Source organism: Tupaia chinensis, unplaced genomic scaffold (genome assembly GCF_000334495.1).
Source record: "Tupaia chinensis unplaced genomic scaffold, TupChi_1.0 Scaffold000099_1, whole genome shotgun sequence".
NCBI classification, from domain to species: Eukaryota; Metazoa; Chordata; class Mammalia; order Scandentia; family Tupaiidae; genus Tupaia; species Tupaia belangeri.
The window spans coordinates 7767153-7786373 of NW_006159563.1; the positions used below are offsets into that span (position 1 = coordinate 7767153).

At 39.4% G+C, this 19221-nt stretch overlaps 1 protein-coding gene across 2 annotated transcripts in view; it reads right to left on the minus strand.

Annotated features, from left to right (window-relative positions):
* The window catches only part of AGGF1 (angiogenic factor with G-patch and FHA domains 1), a 47780-nt gene that overhangs the window by 6631 nt on the left and 21928 nt on the right, over positions 1–19221 (minus strand). The window contains exons 11-14 of one of the 2 annotated variants that reach the window (XM_006143534.3): positions 18894–18976; positions 13977–14104; positions 11559–11658; positions 9316–9518 (exon numbers count right to left, since the gene is read on the minus strand). In XM_006143534.3, coding sequence (XP_006143596.1) covers positions 9318–9518; positions 11559–11658; positions 13977–14104; positions 18894–18976 — 512 coding nt within the window. In that variant the 3' untranslated portion in view covers positions 9316–9317. Of the gene's footprint in view, positions 1–7813; positions 9519–11558; positions 11659–13976; positions 14105–18893; positions 18977–19221 lie in introns of those variants that run through there. The other variant, XM_006143533.3, reaches the window with a different exon arrangement.

Consider the following 19221-nt stretch of genomic DNA (forward strand, 5'->3'; position numbering starts at 1 on the left):
CACCCCCCAGAGGGGATGGCCATGCCGCAATCCCTTCTCCTCCATTCTCCTCTCGGGATCTTGGGCACGCACGCACAAGCGCCCAGTGAGTTTTAAGCCACCGAGTCCGGGACACGAACCGCGGTCAACTATGTGGGAGTCCAGCGACATAGCCATTATGCTAACTGCTGGTCCTGAAACCTAGTTTTCTATCTGTAAAATGGGATAATAAATGTCTTAAAGGATTGTCAAAGGAAGATATTTAGACAAGTTCTGACACATAAGTTGAGCTAATTAACTATGACTCCTATTTCTCTTATTTGAGTGGGAGCTCACAACCAATCTTAAGGTCCTCAGAAAGAGCAGGTTCCCTGAGAGGATTCCTGAGAACCCCTGCATGCAAGCCACCTAGGTTTGCCAAGCCATTCTCTTTCCCAATAGTACTATTTTTCTATCAAAACCTGTGTCATACTTGATTTGCCAAATAAACTGTTCTAGTCAAAATCCAAATGACTTATGACTATAAAGTAATCTGACAAATCTTACAGGTGAATACGGTATGCACTGCCAAATGACGGGCTTATGTTCTGAGAAATGCATCACTGTGAGTACCACTGTGCACTAACGAACGTGGTATAGTCCACTGCACACTTAGGCTATATGGTACAGCCTACTGCTCCACCATTGTGTCTGTGGTCTGCCACTGCCTGAAACACTGTTGTGTGGTGCATGGCTGTGTATGTAAATTTACCTATCTATGTAGTATTCCCTTCAAAATAGTCACCTTAGAAGCTAAAAGTTATTCCAAAACGTATCTGGGACTCCTCTTTTAGAGTGTTCATCAGTCTGATGATCTTTAAAACATCCTTAGGATGGCAAATACTAATCTTTCCAGAATAAATTTCATTTTTAAAAAGAGCTGCCAATTATTCAGAGCCGTCTGGTGAATTCCATATATGATTAACCAGATTAACATTTCTGGCTAATAAAGTGAGATTCTAATAAAGCAATGATAATTATTTGTGTGAGGCTCATAAATTGGTCTTGGTAGTGTTGTATATTAAAGTTAAGTAAAGGCAGCATGGCCATGGTAGAGATTAAAGCCCATTTTAGTTGGCTTATGATATGAATGAACTCAGGTAGCAACGGGAGTCATTAGATATTTAAATGGTATTAAATGTTTCTTTTTATGAAAATCTTAATTATCACAGTCTTTGAAATCTGATTTCATAGTATTAAAATGAGGCTTTAAGGAAAAACATTAAATGTTAATAAAAGTTTTATTCTTCCAGTATATATTCTCGTGGGCATTTGGTCAAGATAAGTAATGATCAGATGAATGAGCTGGCAACCTTCCTGACCTCTGAAGTCTACAAGTAATTGGAAGCTAAGTAACACACTGTCACATATTTAAACACTATTAAAAGTATTCAACCAACTTCTGTCTTATGCTTGCCGAGCATTGAAATCCCGCAGCATTTTAACATAGAAAAAAAAACTAGCCTTTTTTTTTTTTTTTAAAACTGTACAGGGTCTCACCATGTTGTGCCCCCCAGCTGAGACCACAGGTACACACCACCAGCTGGCTCTCACACCACAGGGTCTTACTATGCTGCCCAGGCCAGCCTCAAGCATGCAGTCCTCCTGCCTTCGCCTCCTGAGTCACTGGGATTACAGGCACCACCACCATACTCAGCCTTTAGGGTGGACTGGAATCGAACCAGGGCTGCCCATGTAGTGCCAGCCTGCAAAGCAGTGTCTCGGAAGCATGCACCTTCGCTTCGCAGCTGAGCCGAGGCTAGCTTTCTGATGGGAGAATTTTGGAGAAGTCCTTCTCACTCAGCTGGCAGAGACATTTTTTGCCTCCATTTACATGAATTTTCCCAACTGCTTTTCATCCTCCAGGGATGTTTTGATTTGCAAGTTCTTCAGCAACTCCAGTACTTCAATAATCAACTGCTCAGATTATAAAATCCAAATGTCTGAGAAGACAGTTGCTTTTACTCTCGGGTAATTATTAGGTCACTGGGAAAGTTGTGATGTATTTTTCTGTGAAAAAATGTATCATGACTTCCCCAACAACCCAATAATTAAATGAGGGGTTACAACCTCAGTAAGGTTTTACTGCTGTCTGCGTATCTAAAACTCTCACCAATGTGACTAGAAATATTCTGAAGACCAGCCTAGTGGCACAGTCAGTACCAAAGTGAAATGCAGGGCTGGGAATCACGTGGCCAACTACAGGTCTGGATGCCTGAGGTGGCCAGAAAATATGCCGGGCACATGTGCACAAGGCCAATATCCTGATGAGTTGGAGGACCAGGGAAAGGGAATTGTAGCTGACAGGACACTATCAAGGATTTTCTCTCTTATGTGTGTGCATGCACTATCATGAATAAGATAAATAAGACTTAAGTAAAATATTTTTGAAAACAAAACAGAGTTTATAAGATTCTCTTAAATAGGTCTGGCTGAGACAGATCTAGAAACATTAAAAAACAAACAAACAAACAAACAAAAACATCCTTTCCCATCTCTCCACCCCAACTCTTTTCCAAGGATTTGAGTTTTACAACTGTGGAACGAACAGTAACAATTTTAGATTACTACTCTATGAAACTAGTAAGACCTTTATATATTACCTGGCCTTCACATTCTGTCAAATCCAATCTAAAAGTAAATGTAAGCGCCACAAAGGCAGGAGCCTTGTCTGATGTGTTCACTGCTGGCTCTCTGGTGCCCAGAACAGTGCTTGGCCTATGCTGAACACTTCATACCATTTGCTGAATTAACATATGCTGCTGAAATATTTTTATACATAAGTACCTGAAATCTAGTTCTTGGAGTTCTCCCTGCAGCTATCTTGTTTCCTCAGGGTCTAAAGAGCCAAGGTTAGCCTGTTAGATCTCCCTACCATTTCTCCAGATGGCCCAATTCCCACTCCTTTGAGGATGCTGAGAATTACCTTTTACTCTATCATCTGCCAACCTCCTGCTCATTCTCCAATGTTCACTAAGAAATCCAGCTGTCTTCTCATCCACACCTATCTCCCATCATTACCTCTGAGAATTAAGGTGACCCATCTACTTGCTGGCCTCATTCCTCATTCTTCCTGATTTCAATAACCATCATCCACTCCCGATGCTGTTCTCACAACCACACCCTCAGTGTTGGTAGCACGGTGAAAACAGTGCTAAATAATCACTAATCTTGGATGGTTTACTATGTGCCAGACACTATGCTCAGTGCCACACAGGCCTTATCACATGTCATCTTCCCAACTAGTCCCTGGGACATTGAGGCACAGAGATTTAAATAAAGTTCTAAAAGGTACTCAGCTTGGAAGTGGAGGAGCTGAAACCTAAACCCAGTTCACCCAGACTGTTCAGTGTATGCCCTTAACCATCCCTGTGAGATGAAAAGAAACAAGACTGAAACTCTGGCCCTGCCACTTCTGTCATGCAGGCTTTGTGCCACTTTCCTTCTCACTATCTCTGTCTCTCTCTGGTGAGTGCATGTACCCTACTGCAAAAACCTAAAAAGCAAAACCAGACTGTGAGCAAAATAAAACCTCTTAAGCCTGAGTTGTCTAGTTCATAACAACCCATTAGCAGGTTACAAAATCAACTCAGTGGTCAGAATCAGTGATTTGTAAAACAATCACACATTACACTAACAGGAAAGCACTGGTATATAAAACCTATGTCACATGACGCATACACAAGTGGTCCTGTACTAAACTGGGATTATACGCTGTATTTATAAAGGATCATGGTCAAAACAGTTTGAAAGCCATCATTTAGATCCTATATGTAGCCTCAGTTTCCAATTTCTTCGATCACACAAAGCCACCTGTAGTTCCCAAACCCATCTTGCTCTTTAGCTTCTATGTCCACAGGACATATGCCAGGTACCATGCTAGGCACTAGGCATGCAGTAGTAACCAAAAACCAAAGGTCCTGCTCACATGCACTTAAGAACTGAGACATGCAAACATATTATACCAACCATGCTAATTAACATATAACACCTCAGGAACCAGCAGTTAGCGTAATGGCTATGTCGCTGGACTCCCACGTAGTAGACCGTGGTTTGCGTCCCGGACCCGGTGGCTTAAAACTCACGCCAGGTGCGTGTGCGTGCGTGCCCAAGATCCCGAGAAGAGAATGGAGGAGAAGGGATTGCGGCGTGACCATCCCCCCTGGGGGGTGATTTCTCGCTTTCTGTCTCTATGTCTCTCTCTGTCTGTCTGGTGAGCGCACACGCCCTATAGCGAAAACCTCTCAAAAAAAAAAAAAAAACATATAACACCGCGCTAAGTGGTCTAAATGAAAGAAATAAGGTTTTTCAAGAACACATATCAAAGGCAATTAATCTAATCCAAGGAGGCAAGGGAGGCATCCCTAAAGAATCAATTAGCAAAGATCTAAAGACTGTCAGAATTAACTAAGTAAAACAGTAGAGAAAGAGCCTTCCAGGTACAAAAGAATGAAGGAGGTGCTATGCTGACAGAAGGCATGCTGTCCACGTTGGACAAACAGGAAAAAAAAAAAGGCCAGTGTGCTGGTGACCAGAAATCAAGTGGAAAAATGATACAAGGGCAATTGGGAAAGCTGGTAGTGGTCAGACCTCGTAGGAACTTAGGCGCCAGGAGTTTTTTTCCATCCTCAAAGTAGTGGGAAATCAAGCAGGAGAAGAGAGAGTTGTGAAGACTGTGTGGCTGTAGTGAGTAGCTTGGATCTGAGGGAGGAAGGAGCAATTGCAGGGAAACCAGCTGGTCAGTTATGAGAACAGTCTGGGTGAGTGGTGACAGTGAGTTAATACAGGAGGATGAGGAGACCAGCAGTTAGCATAATGGCTATGTTGCTGAACTCCCATGTAGTCAACTGTAGTTCGAGTCCCGGACCCGGTGGCTTAAAATCACGCCGGGCACATGTGCATGTGTGCCCAAGATCCAGAGAAGAGAATGGAGAAGGGATTGCGGGGTGGCCATCCCCTCTTGGGGGTGATTTCTCATTTTATATCTGTCTCTTTCTGTCTTTCTGGCGCATGCACGTGCCCTATAGCAAAAACCTCTCCAAAAAAAAAGGATGGGAGAAGGGCAGAGACTGACAGTAGTTAAACAGAAGCTGTCTCTTAGGCATCTGGCTCATACACCTGGATAGATGTTGTTACCAGCCTGAGAGAGTAAACTGGAAGACTAGGTTTGGAGAAGAGTAACAGTTCAGTCTTGAATAAGTTGCATTTAAGGTAACTTATAAAAGCTCTGTAGGTCATGAACTCAGAATAGTGTTCTGGCTAAGCCCAGAATTCCTTCTCATTATAAATGTGTGAGTTCATACACAGCTAAGCACACAAGTATACCTGTTTACTTATAAAAATTCAAATACAGAAATAATAAAATAAAAAGCAAAAGCTTGCAGGCTAGCAGATGGGGTGACAGTTAAGGCACTGGACTCCCACATGGCCAACTGCAGTGTGAGTACCAGATTGGGCAGCTTGGAAATCACACCAGGTACATGTGCATGCATGCCAAAAATCCCAAGAGAAGAATGGAGAAAGAATTATGGTATGGCCATCCCCCTCAGGGGTAATTTCTCACATAATATGTGATGTTAGACCTTCCCTCTTGCTATCTCTTTCCAGCAAGCACACATACCCTATGACAAAAACCTAAAACAAGTGAAAAAAAAAAAAAAAGTGAAAGCTTGCTCACTCCTTGGACAATAACAACATTTTGTTATATATACTTACATATTTAAAATAAAAATAAGATTATGCTACATATACTTTTCTACTTTTAAAAATCAGCAATATGGGACCAGCAGTTGGCATAAGGGCTATGTCACTGGACTCCCATGTAGTCGATCATGGTTTGAGTTCCAGACCCAGTGGCTTAAACTCATGCTGGGCGTGTGTGCGTGCATGCCCAAGATTCTGAAAGGAGAATGGAGGAGAAGGGATTGTGGTGTGGCCATCCCCTTCAGGGGTGATTACTCGCTTTCTGTCTCTCTGTCTGTCTTTTTGGAAAGCCCATGTGCCCTATAGCAAAAACCTCTCCAAAAAAAAAAATCAGCAATGTAGTGAGAATATTCTTCTATTCAGTAGGTAGAAATCCTAACAGTCATTTGAATGGCTACAAAGCATTGCACACTGGGGATGGGTCACAATTTAGGTCACAATTTAATCAACCTCTGGCTCCCCCAAGAGGGATAGTTATCTGGCAGACAGTGATCTGCCCATTTAATATCCACTACCTCCATCTGCTTTGGTCTCCAGATTCTGCTTCTGCTTCTCTTCCAATGGCAACATGCTCAGCCCCAGGTGACGGCTTATGATTGGTTTTAGCAACTGTGACCTTCCTGTGGCCCACTTTCAAGCTTCTCTTCTATGAGTAGATGATCCTTATGGTTCTGGATAATGATCCCAAGGAGAAGCCAGCTGTGAGGGCTGTTGGGTAAGCTTTTGTTTTTCTGATACAAGAGAAATAACACTATGCCCTGCTCTCCCCTTTCTTCCTGATTTAGATAGGAATATGGTGGCTAGAGTTCCAAAAGTCATTTTGGAACTACAAAGCCATCAGCCAACACTAGGACTAGTAAAGCAGAGAGGGAGCAGAGAAAGTTTGGGCCCTGAAACACGTAAACACACGTAACATACAAACACACACTCATTTTAAGAAACCTAAATGTATTTCCACTTTAAACTAGAAAAAAATAAAATGTAATGTTTTGAATCAAATATCCAGGACAGAGAGATATGTGACACCCTACAGAAAAGCAGCAGCATTTTTATAAGATGCTGCGGGAAAACAAGATGGAGAAACTTTCAACTGCTCTGAGAGAACCTTCAGATGCTGGCCTCACAGTGCATTCTGTGTCCCAGTCAAGCACACCCCTCTGCCCTGCAATTCTGTCAGATGGCTTTCGTACTTTACCTCTGAGACTCATCGCTTTCCCTTGTTGACTTCTATCTTCTTTTGTCTACTCCTTCAAAGTATGCCAAATTAATAATCTTTTACATAAAAAGTAGAAAGTTTATGATTTGAGTGAACCATTACCTTGCATAAGTTCATAACTAGAATAAAAAGAAACATCAGAAGTAAAAATTGTTTCAAAAGCTGAAAAAAAGTTTGCCTTTTTTTTTTTTTAAGGAAAAATGTTTCCTCTAGCTATTTATTACAAGAAAACAGTTTCTGTTATTTTTACTCTATTGATGTTTTTTTCTGTTCTCAACTTTGCCAGCTTTTTATGTCCTAGAAAATATGTGATGTTATGACTTCTTAATATTCAACTATTTGTAGTATCACAATAAACGCTTAAAAATTAACTTTGTAAATTAATACTATGTGAATAAACTGATTTTTAAAAATATTAAGACATAAAACAATTTTATGCATAATTCAAATTGTACATAATTCACATTTATGCTTCTAAACAAAGAGAAGCTCACGTGTATATTACAGTTTACAAAGTGCTTTTATATACATTTTCTCACTTGCTATTCAAAACAGACATATGAGATAAATATAATCCTATTTTACAGATGGAAATAGACTCAGACATCATTCAACACTTTAACCACTATATAGTATAGCCCTGAGACGTTAGATCTGCAAAGGGGTTTAATAACCTTAACACCATATGTTTTAATTTTTCTCACCATTTTCGAGTTTTCCATTTTCTTAGCAAAAGAAAACTATAAAAATTTTCCCCAATGTAATAATAAAATGGGAAATGTTGCAATCTTAAACTAACCCAGTGAGATGCACCAGAAACAAATTTGATTTTGGAGGCCCTACTCCGATATTGTTACTGTATACAGACACCAGAACTACATTTAGAACAATATATTTATTTTTTTCTATTTTAGAAAAAAATAATGCAGGGCATTCCTGTTGCCCCCAAGTCTAATGTACATATAGATAGATATGTGTTACACCGTGTAGGCAGTCAGGAAGGATACCAAAAATATTTCATCTAAATTTGAAGTTATTGGGCTTGATTAACCCAGCTTAGGGTAGGACGTAGGGCTATGACGATTTGATTGGTCATATCTCTCATCTTTAGTCATAATTTATTTCATTCTCCCCTTTCCTTTTTTCCCTATATACCCTATATTACTTAAAGTAGAAATTCCAGTATGTAGTCATTTTGAATTATTTTCCCTACTGAGTAATGTTTATTTTCAGAATTTTCCTCTCCTTGGAGGACAGCTTATAGTCACTGCCAGAAAAGGGTCAGCTCCTGTGTTAATTTCCCAGCAAAAAGCTGAGAGACAAGTCACCAGACAGAAGAATATCCACAACTGGCAGAGCAGTGACACCTGCGCTCAGAGAGCTGTACTACAGTTCTTCAATATTTGAGGCTGTCCTTTTATTACTCCCTAATCTTAAGAGGGAAATTCTGGCTGGTTGCAAATTCAAAGCAGACCAACACATTCAAATCACTGATTCAACAAGTTATTCTTTTTAGTATTACAATGTTTTTATTGCATTTGAACACATTTTCAACAATGAATACCTTAAGGTTGAGGCCTTGGCTAGGTAATCTTTTTGCACTAGAAATCTTATTTCTCTGGCACAACTCCATTGCCTGCAATGGTATTTATCAAAACTACAAATGCCAGCACACTGAGTATTTCAATACTGTACTCAAGTCATTCTTATCTAAATATCTCATTAACTATGAAACAAACCAAACGTAAATGTTGAATATATAATACGAATGGAGATTCTTCACAGAAGAAAATAAAAGACTAATTTTCTATAGCATGTCAGTTGTTCATTATTTCATTAACATTACTTAGGCTATTTTAAAGGTAATAAAATTTACGCACCACTATCCATGTGTTCTCAACATTTTTTACCTAGGTTCTAAAAGGCATAAACAAAGATGAATTAAGTCAGAATTGGTTTTATAAACTTTTGATGTTTCTTTCTTTTGCTTGCATCTCACAGTAACGAATAAATGAAGAGAAGGATAAAGGTATAAGGACAAATGTGCATTCGAGTCATTAGTGGTTACATGACTTTCGCTTTTATGGCCAGTTGCTCATATGGGTTTTGTAAAAGACAAGATAAAAACAACAAAACTTGAAAAGCTCATGTGTGCCCTGTGAACTTTAGTCTGCTTACTGCGTAACTTGATTCAGTCACTATCTAGTAGTTTTAAAGAACAGCTTTAAACATACTTTATTATACATATCTGAATCATGAGGCGGTAAAGTGTGATACAGTTTCCTCATGCCACTGACTTTTGGGGAGAAAAATTATTAAATAAAATAAGAGTCTTAAAACACTTTTTTCAAAAATTTGAATTTTGTTCTATGACTGACCTTCACTCTACAGTCCCTTTCACCCAAGGCATGCTCCCTGGTGCATCTTTTTGAGGTTTTGTTTCTGGAAAGTTCTCAGCAAACCTCTCTCGTGCTTTATCCCAGTTTTTTTTGCTCTTGTTTTGGAGAAGGTGAACATCTTCAATTGATGATGGTTTGCCTGTTCCCAAGCCAGCATGTGTTCGCCGAAGTTGAAGCTGGATCTGTTAACAAAAGTTGAGCAGAGGACTTATTTTAGAATTTAAATACATTGAAATCTGCCACATCCAACTTGGCACTCTATACTTTTTGATTTGCTAAAGACTGATGCAAAAGAAAAATGTGCCAAATGCATTAAACACATATACGAATACTTACACCATCATAAATAGAAGTTAAACTCATTTTTCTATGTTGCACTTACTGCCTGTCAGTAAGTATAGCCAACTCTACAGAAAACAGAATGAATGTCCTTTAAACAGCAATCAGCAAATTTTATTTAAATGTGGCAGAATATGTCATTCCACTCTAACCAGAAGTAAAGGCAATGGAGACATATTTAAACCTACTGTCCTATCCTCACCTAAGAAAGTGAACAAGTGGGTTAAACGTTCAAGTCATAAACAGAACTTGCCTGCTTATTCTTATAACAGGAGGGGAGGACTTCTCATTATTTTCATAATGTTAAAAACTACCAGTTACTGAGTGCCTTGTAAGGTACTTGTTTAGGGGCTCTTCAGTACATCCTTGAAAAACAGTTCCTATCATCCCCATTTTTACATAAGAACTGAAGTCCAGGGAACCAGCAGTTAGCATAATGGCTATGTCGCTGGACTCCCACGTAGTCGACCGCGGTTCGTGTCCCGGACCCGGTGGCTTAAAACTCACGCCAAGCGCGTGTGCGTGCGTGCCCAAGATCCTGAGAAGAGAATGGAGGAGAAGGGATTGCGGCGTGACCATCCCCCCTGGGGGGTGATTTCTCGCTTTCTGTCTCTATGTCTCTCTCTGTCTGTCTGGCGAGCGCACGCGCCCTACAGTGAAAATCTCTCCAAAAAAAAAAAAAGAAAGAACTGAAGTCCAAACATGCCCAAAGCCACAGAACTAGCAAATGACAGCATATACTGTAACCTAGGTCTGATGACAAAACCCGTTCTTTCCATTATACCTCAGTAAAATGAGGAAACTGATGTTATACTCATACTGATCCATCTATTTTCTTTCCTCTTTTTTTTTTAATTGCCAGAAGGTGTGCATACTCATTACAGAGAGGGAGAGAGGAAGCATCCCCAATGGGGCATGGTGATACTGCAATACCTGTTCTCCTCTATTTTTCCATCTTATATGGATTCTGGGCAAACATGTACACATGCCCAGTGTATTTTTCAAGCCACTGCAGCCAGGGCTCCAATTATGCAGCTAGCCATGTAGGATCTGGCTCTTTTAATCACTACACCATGAGGCTGGCCCAATCTGTTCTGTTATGTCTTTAGGTACCAAGTTATGTATCAAAAAGCTTCTGTAATCAGGTTACTTTTCAAGGTTCTTGTGAAAAAACTTTTAAACACCTATGAAATCACTGGAAATTTTCAGAAATATTCTTTATATTGCATGTTCTTCCTGATTCCTGAATCTAAAAGGTTCTCCAGTTAACACAGAATCTGCCTGTTTGTAAACTAACACGGTTCCTGCAACATCTAGTACCAGGCATAGTAAAGAAGTCATTAAAGACAACTAAAAGAAGAATTTCTGGTTCGGGAAGCAGTTCTTACTGTCCTATAGCCCTGATACAGAAAAAAATTCTAAAAGAGGGTTCCTAAAAGTATAAAACAGGGCCAGCTGGTGGCATGGAGGTGAAGGTGGCTTGAATCCACATGGTGGATTGCACAGCTAGAGTCCTGGACCAGACAGCTTGAAAAAACATGCCAGGCATGTGTGCATATGGGCCCAAAGATCCTGAAGGGAGAAAAAAATGGAGAAGGCATTGCAATATGAACCATCCCCATGGAGGTTGCTTTCTCACTGCCCCCATCACCCCCCCCCAACCCCACCATGAGCACACAGACCCTCTGGTAAATTAAAACAAAGAAAGAAAACATAAAACAGAAATCAAAGCATATGCATACATTTGGTAATCGTGAACTCCACAAAGGTAGTGATCATGTCTTGTTTTCCCTCTACTCTACTCCTAGCATTTAAAGCACATTATAATACTCAGTAAATGGCTGTTGTAAGAATAAAAGACTGAGAGAGAGCATAAATCTTACCGGAGTTTTCATCCCTCCACCATCCTTGCCCAGGCCCTCTCCTTTTTTCCAACCCATCTTCTCCAACATCTTCCGACCTTTGTTGCTATCAGTGATTTCACTTTAAGAAAAATTAAGATGATGGTTGATTTGTAAGACTAGTTAGGATACATTCATAATAAACTCGTGAATTACAAATAGTGGTACAACTTCTTTAGAAAACTGTTTGGCATTACCTAATAAAGCTGAAGACACACAAATTCTACTGCTTTATATATTACTTAACAGAAAAGCATGTACATGTGCACCAAAAGACATATACCAGTTCTTTTGGCCAGAACCGCCATCTTCCAGTAATTAACCAAAATGACGAACACAAAGGGAAGGAAAAGCACCCGAAATATGTTCTCTAGGCCTTCTAGAAAACATGGAGTAGAGGGACCAGCAGTTAGCGTAAGGGCTACGTCGCTGAACTCCCATGTCGTCGACCGCAGTTCGAGTCCCGGACCCGGTGGCTTAAACTCAACGCCGGATGCATGTGTGTGAATGCCCAAGATCCTGAGAGGAGAATGGAGGAGAAGGGACTGCAGCGTGGCCATCCCCCCTGGGGGGTGATTTCTCTCTGTCTCTCTGTATCTGTCTTTCTGGCAAGCATACGCACCCTACAACAAAAACCTCTCAAAAAAAAGAAAACATGGAGTAGTTCCTTTGGCAACATATATGCGAATCTACAAGAAAGGTGATATTGTCGGCATCAAAAGAATGGGTACTGTTCAAAAAGGAATGCCCCACAAATGTTAAAAGTCTACAATGTTACCCAGCATGCTGTTGGCATTGCTGTAAACAAACAAGTTAAGGGCAAGATTCTTGACAAGAGAACTAATTTGTGTATTGAGCATATTAAACATTCTAAGAACAGAGATAACTTCCTAAAACGTGTGGAAAAAAAAATGAATAGAAAAAGAAGGAAGCCAAAGAGAAAGGTATCTGGGTTCAACTAAAGCAACCAGTCTGCTCCACCCAGAGAAGCAATGGAAAGGAGCCTGAGCTACTGGAACCTATTCCCTATGAAATCATGGCATGATGGGCGTTAAAAATAAACTAATCTATGGTCTATAAAAATGTTTGCCTAAAAAAATAAAAAATTTAAAAAATTAAAAAAGACATATACTAGAAAGTTCTTTCAGCAAATCTATTGAATAATAGCAACAACCTGGAAATAACCCATATGTCCATCAGTGGTAAAATGATTGAATAAATTGTGGCATAGTCACACAATAGAATGTTGCACAACAATGAAAATAAACTATAATAACAAAATAATGTGGGGGCTAGCAGGTGGTACGGTGGTTTAAGTAAGTGCTGGACTCCCACATGGCTGACCACAGTTCTAGTCCTTTAGCATGGCCAACCCTCCTGGAGGGCGCTCTCTCCCTCCCTCTCCCTCTCTCTCTCTCCCCCTCCCCGGTGAAAACACATGCCCTATAGAAAAAACTTAAAAATAATAGTAACAATAAATAACTTAAAAATTATTTTAAAAATAATGTGGAACAAAAAGTATATAAACCCAACTCTTAAATTGTTTCATTTATTTAAAATTTTAAAGTAAGTGGAATTAATCTAATGCTGTCAGGACAGTGGTTATCTCTAGGAAGGAGAATAGAACAATAATTAGGACATAGCATAAGGAAGGTAAGCTTCTGAGGTTACTGACAATTTTTTACTTTTTTCTAAGAAATGTGTATTCTGCAATGTGTTAATCTTATAACCAAAAATGATATTTTTCATGTTTATTTTACCAAAAGAAAAGAAATGAATCAAAGAAAAAACCAGTATCTCAGGGCCAGCAGGTGGTGTGAAGTTTAAGGTGCTGGATCCCACATGGCTAACCATGAGAGTCAAGTCTCAGACCTGGCAGTGTGAGGATCGCATCAAGCATGTATGCTCAAAATCCTAAGAGGGGACTGGAGAAGAATTATGGCATGACCATCCTTCCTGGAGGGTGATTTTTCACTTTCTCTCTCTCTCTCTCTGATGAGCACATGTGCCCCATGACAAAAACTTTAAGGAAAAAAAAACAGAACCCCTGTATTTCGGGATCAACAAGAACACAAGAATTTGAGTGTTAAAATAAGTAGAAAAAAATACAAGTCTATACCAACTGCTCACTAGCCAAGGCTTCTAGATACCTAGTACATAAATAGATACTCAATTAACTAGGTGGCTAGAATGTTAAATGTGTATGCTCATGTACACATTCGCCATTAGGGAAAAAAGAAATTCTAACATTAGAAGAAAGTGTAAATAGCATTTCCATATTATCCTAAACTGTTCGTTTAAATGCTACCTATCAGAACATATAGCCCTGCAAGTTCATCTATCCCACAAATACAATTGTGGAGCAAAGAATGTTGCAAACAATTACAACTCCATACTTACGAATGAACAGATGCAGGAGCGTCATCTCTTTGGAAAGTCCCTTCACTTCCAATCTGCTCCCTACGTTTTCCAGCTCTATCTTTGTATTTTGGATTCTTCAATGTCTTCTCATCTTCGTAGTCTGTATTCTTAATAAACATGAAATGTTCATTGATAAAAAAAGAGCTGGTAAATAAAAATATAACTCTGTACACTTGCCTTACCAAATATGGCTCAAAGTGGCCTCTATAAACAATAAATATACATGCTATGGCATAAACAAATTGAATAGATATGCTATTTTTAGTCTATACTCTTGAATAATTGTATATTAAGTTGTGTTACAGCCTAAATATATAAATGTAAATGGTAAGCAGATGACATGGCGAAAACATTCTGACTTAATGCTGTGTTTTCATACTGTCATTTGAAAGTACCAGTATTCAAAGAAAAACACAAAAATCCTGGGGTTGGAAAAAACTGATTTTCCTCTTTCTCTCAGAAACTTATAGTTCCAAAGGGCCTAAAATAAATACAGTTTCCTGGAAGGGAATGGTCTAAAAAGTCTTTTAAAAATGAGAAAAAAGCCAATAACCTTTTACCCTGGTGGTGATAATAGCCTTTTGCTTCAACATAGCTTCATTTATATACCTAGTCAGTCACCTGACAAATAATCACTGAGCAGAGTGTGTTACACTGCATGCTAAGGAATACAGTAGAGTGTGTTACACTGCATGCTAAGGAATACAGAAGAGTGTGTTACACTGCAGGCTAAGGAATACAGTAGAGTGTGTTACACTGCAGGCTAGGGAATACACGACCCCAGAGGGGAGATACACACAATCTTCAGCCTGCTACAGGATGACTGGCTCGACAAAAAGGTACACGCGCCATAAGGCAACAGCACGAAGAAGAGAGTCAATCCGGCTTTGAGCTTCTGAAAAGCCTTCCTTTCCCCTTTTGTTATTACTTGCCAATTTTACATAAAAAGTTGTGACGTTCACCCAGAGAGATGCTAGAGACTTGGAAAGCAACTCAAGGAATGCACCACAGAGGTTTTTCTTTTGATTTTTTTTTCTTTTTTTAACCTAACTTTGCTGTTAAACAGAGAACAAAAAACACAGACCACCTACCTAGTTAGTTTTTTTCCAAGACAATAGAGAAATTGTGTAAAAATTGAGTAAACTTTATTCTGTCCTTGTAAGTCTTCTATTTTCCTCCCAAATTGGCCTATCTTCACATGTTATTCTATTATGATTTCTCTCCCTTACAACAATAGTTAACAACAAAAAGTACAACTGTGCTATGCTATTTGGGTAGCAACTGCTTTTCCCATCTTCTTGAAGTATAAACTGCACTGCACAAAATACACTTTAAAACAAATTCTATAGCTAGCTTTGCTATTTAGTAGCTGGGCATCCTGAGCTTTAGTTTCTCAAAAGTAAACTAAAAATACTAATTACCTCCCTAGTCTACTTATTGGATTAAATAGTAACTTTCTGGGGGGAGGGGGACTATTTTTGCTATGGGGCACATGTACTTGCTGGAGAGACAAAGAGACAGAGACAGAAAGCGATAAAACATCCCCCAGGGGGATGGCGATGCCACAGTCCCTTCTCGATTCTCCTCTTGAGATTCTGTGCAAGCACGCACACACGCCTGGTTAGTGTTTCAAGCTGAAACTCCAGCAACATAACCATTATGCCATCTGCTGGTCCCAAATGGTAACTTTTAGTAAAACAGCTTTATTGAGGTATAATTAACATACAATAAATTACACATAATGAAAGTATATAATGAGATACTTTTGAGATTTATACACTTATAAAACAATCACTATAAGCAACATAATGAACATATCTATCTCCCACTAAATAATCCTTGTCCCTCTTTGTAATCTAACCTTCAGACCTTCCTGAGCCTCTTCCTTTCTCCTCCTCTGCACCCAGGCAACCACTGACCCTTCTGTCACAATATATTAGGTCTGTTCTTACAGAAGTTTATACAAATGATCCAGAATAATCCACGACAATTCTTATTAGCCTTGGACCAACCTAGTTTTCCTTTTCCCACCTGCAGCTCTCCACAAATACCAGAGTGTACTGGAAATGCAACATCCTAAAATAAGGAGGGTCTGGCTGAAAACAGTCCAGACTCTGTTCTAGTCCTAACTAGAAACAAGACATTCTTCAACACTTTAGTTCAATGAATCCCACTGCCCAGGACATATAACCCAGGGCAGGCTGCTTTCTAGGGCCCCACATCTGCAATGCAAGTGGGGCACACACAGTTCAGACTCCATCTACTCAGAATGCAGCCTTCTCAGATCTGGGGGACTGGTTCACATTGAATCCTAGGCCTTTGCTGTCGCTTCCTGCCTATCTGTAAGTAATAAATCTGCTTCCTGTATTTTCATGAGTGTCAGTGTGTGGTCTCACAAGAATCAGGTAGGATGGAAAGCATGCACAGACTATCTGCTCACAAGAGAAGCACACTGTATGCACTCGTTCTGGCTGGCTTCTTTCACTTGCCATAATTATTTTGAGATTCATCCAAGTTGTAGCCTCTAGCAATAGTTTCTGTTGCCTTACTGTTAAACAGTGTTATACCGTAGAGATATATCATAGTTTGTTCATATATGATGGACATTTCAGTTTCTCTCAGTTTTTGACTAGTACGAAAAGAAGTAGTTATGAACATTTACTTACTAGTCTTTTTATGAACACATGCTTGCATTTCTCTTGGGTAAATTACCTTGAAGTGAAATGACTGAATCATATGGTAGGCATAAATCAATCTTTTAAAAAAACTACCAAACTGTTTCTCAACCTAACTATACTCTCTAGCAGAGTATGGGAATTCTAGTTTCTCGGCTCCAACACTTAGTATAGCCAACTTCAAAAATGTTAGCCATTCTAGTAGATGTGTGGTATCTCACTGTGGTTTTGATTTGTACTTCCCTAAGGATATTGAACATCTTTTTATGTTTATTTGCCATCTGTACATCTTCTATGGTGATTAATCCATTCAAATCTTTTGCCATTTTTTTTGAGAGGCTTTTGCCATAGGGCGCGTGCGCTCACCAGACAGACAGAGAAAGAGAGATAGAAAGCGAGAAATCACCCTCCAGGGGAGATGGCCATGGTGCAATCCCTTCTCCTCCATTCTCCTCTTGGGATCTTGGGCACGCACGCACACGCGCCCGGCGTGAGTTTTAAGCCACCGGGTCCGTGATGTGAACCACGGTCAACTATGTGGGAGTCCAGCGACATAGCCATTATGCTAACTGCTGGTCCCAAATCTTTTGCCATTTTAAAAGTGAGTTGTCTTCTTACTGAGTTTTGAATTTTTTATGTATTCTAAATGTAAGGTGATTTTTAAAAATCATATATACCAAATATGTGATTTGCAAATACTTTTCCAGTATGTGGCTTATCTTTCCATTTTCCTAATAATGTCTATGGAAGAGCAGAAGTTTTTAATTTTGAAGGTACAGATGAACAATTTGTTTTCTTCTTAAGAGTTTTTTAAATTCCTTTTTTCTAGGAGCAAGACAGAGAAAGAGAAGAAGACAGACAGACAGATACCTCCCCCAAAAGTCTTCACACTGTGATCCAACCCCAGTCAACCCCAGATTATAGACACACAGAAGCCTGGAACTTTCAGGGAGAGTTCTAGACACAGACCTGGACTCTTCCCATGTGACTGAGCTTCAAACAGGGTTGTGTTACTGCTGTGACACTATCCAGTCCCCCAACTTGTTCTTACAGGTTGCGTTTCTGTTCTTGGAACTCTCTGCCTAACTTTTTTTTTCCCCAAAAGTTTCTAGAAGCTTTACAGTTTTAGGTTTTACATTTATTATCTATATCTATTTTTAGCTCTTTTTTGAATATGATATGACATAAGGCATGAATCAATATTCTTTTTTTTTCTTTTTTTGCACATGGCATCCAATTATTTTGGTACCATTAGTTAAAAAGACTATCTTTGGGGACCAGCAGTTAGCGTAATGGCTATGTTGCTGGACTCCCACGTAGTCGACTGCAATTTGAGTCCTGGACCCAGTGGCTTAAACTCACGCTGGGCGTGTGTGTGCACGTGCCCAAGATTCCAAGAGGAGAATGGAGGAGAATGGGTGTGGCCACCCCCCCTGGGGGGGGTGATTTCTCGCTTTCTGTCTCTCTGTCTCTGTCTGTCTGGCGAGCGTACGCGCCCTATAGCAAAAATCTCTCTCTCAAAAAAAAAAAGACTATCTTTGTTCATCAAACTGACTCACATTTTGTCCACATATTTATGTGGTCTATCTCTGAACTCATTACTTTGTTCCATCCATCTATCTATCTTTATGCCACTATGACACTAAATTAATCCCTATAGTTTGTGAAAAGGCTCGAAATCAGGTAGTATTAGTCCTCTAAATATGTTCTTCAATGGCATATTTTTAAAAAAAAGTTTTGCTAGAGGGCACATGTGCTCACTGAAGAGAGCAAGCAAGAAAGTGAAAAATCATCTTCCATGAGGGATGGTCACATGCAATCCCTTCTCCTTCAATCTCCTTTTGGGACTTTGGGAACACACACATATGCTCAGCATGCTTCTCAAGTTACTGGATCCAGGAATCAAACTGCACAGCTGGCCATGGGGGATCCAGTCACCTTAGCAACCGTGCCACAGGCTGGCCCTCAATGGCTTTTTAATGCAAAGTTTTTGAAAACTAGAAATGACTATTTGAATGTTGGTTACTGTTGTTTTTCCTACTCTAATCTCAATAGTTGTTAGGTTATAAATACCAAGACAGTAAACAATTAGTAGAAATTACATAAATCTCAAAATCATACTAAGTAGCTTTTATAAATAAAATGTACATCATATATCTAGTGGTATTTTTATTCAAAACAAGATATGTAGCTTAATACATAAAATATTTAATACAGTTACCTGTAAACCGTATTTCACTCGTATTTTCTTTAATTCTTTCCTTCTTTCCAACTCTTTTTCCTCCTTACTTAGTGTTGGACCAACTAAAAGAAAAAAAGTGAGTTTTTAAAATTTTTTAATTCTCACAGATTTTGTAGAAAATTACTAAGTTACTTAGTTAAAAATCTAAATAAACAGGGAATAGCAGATGGCATAGTGGTTGCACTGTTGGACTCCCACGTAGTCAACCGTGGTTTGAGCCCCAGATCTGGTAGCTTAAAAATCATGTCAGGTGCATGTGTGTGCATGCCCAAAATCCCAAAAGGAGAATGGACTGCAATGTGGCCAT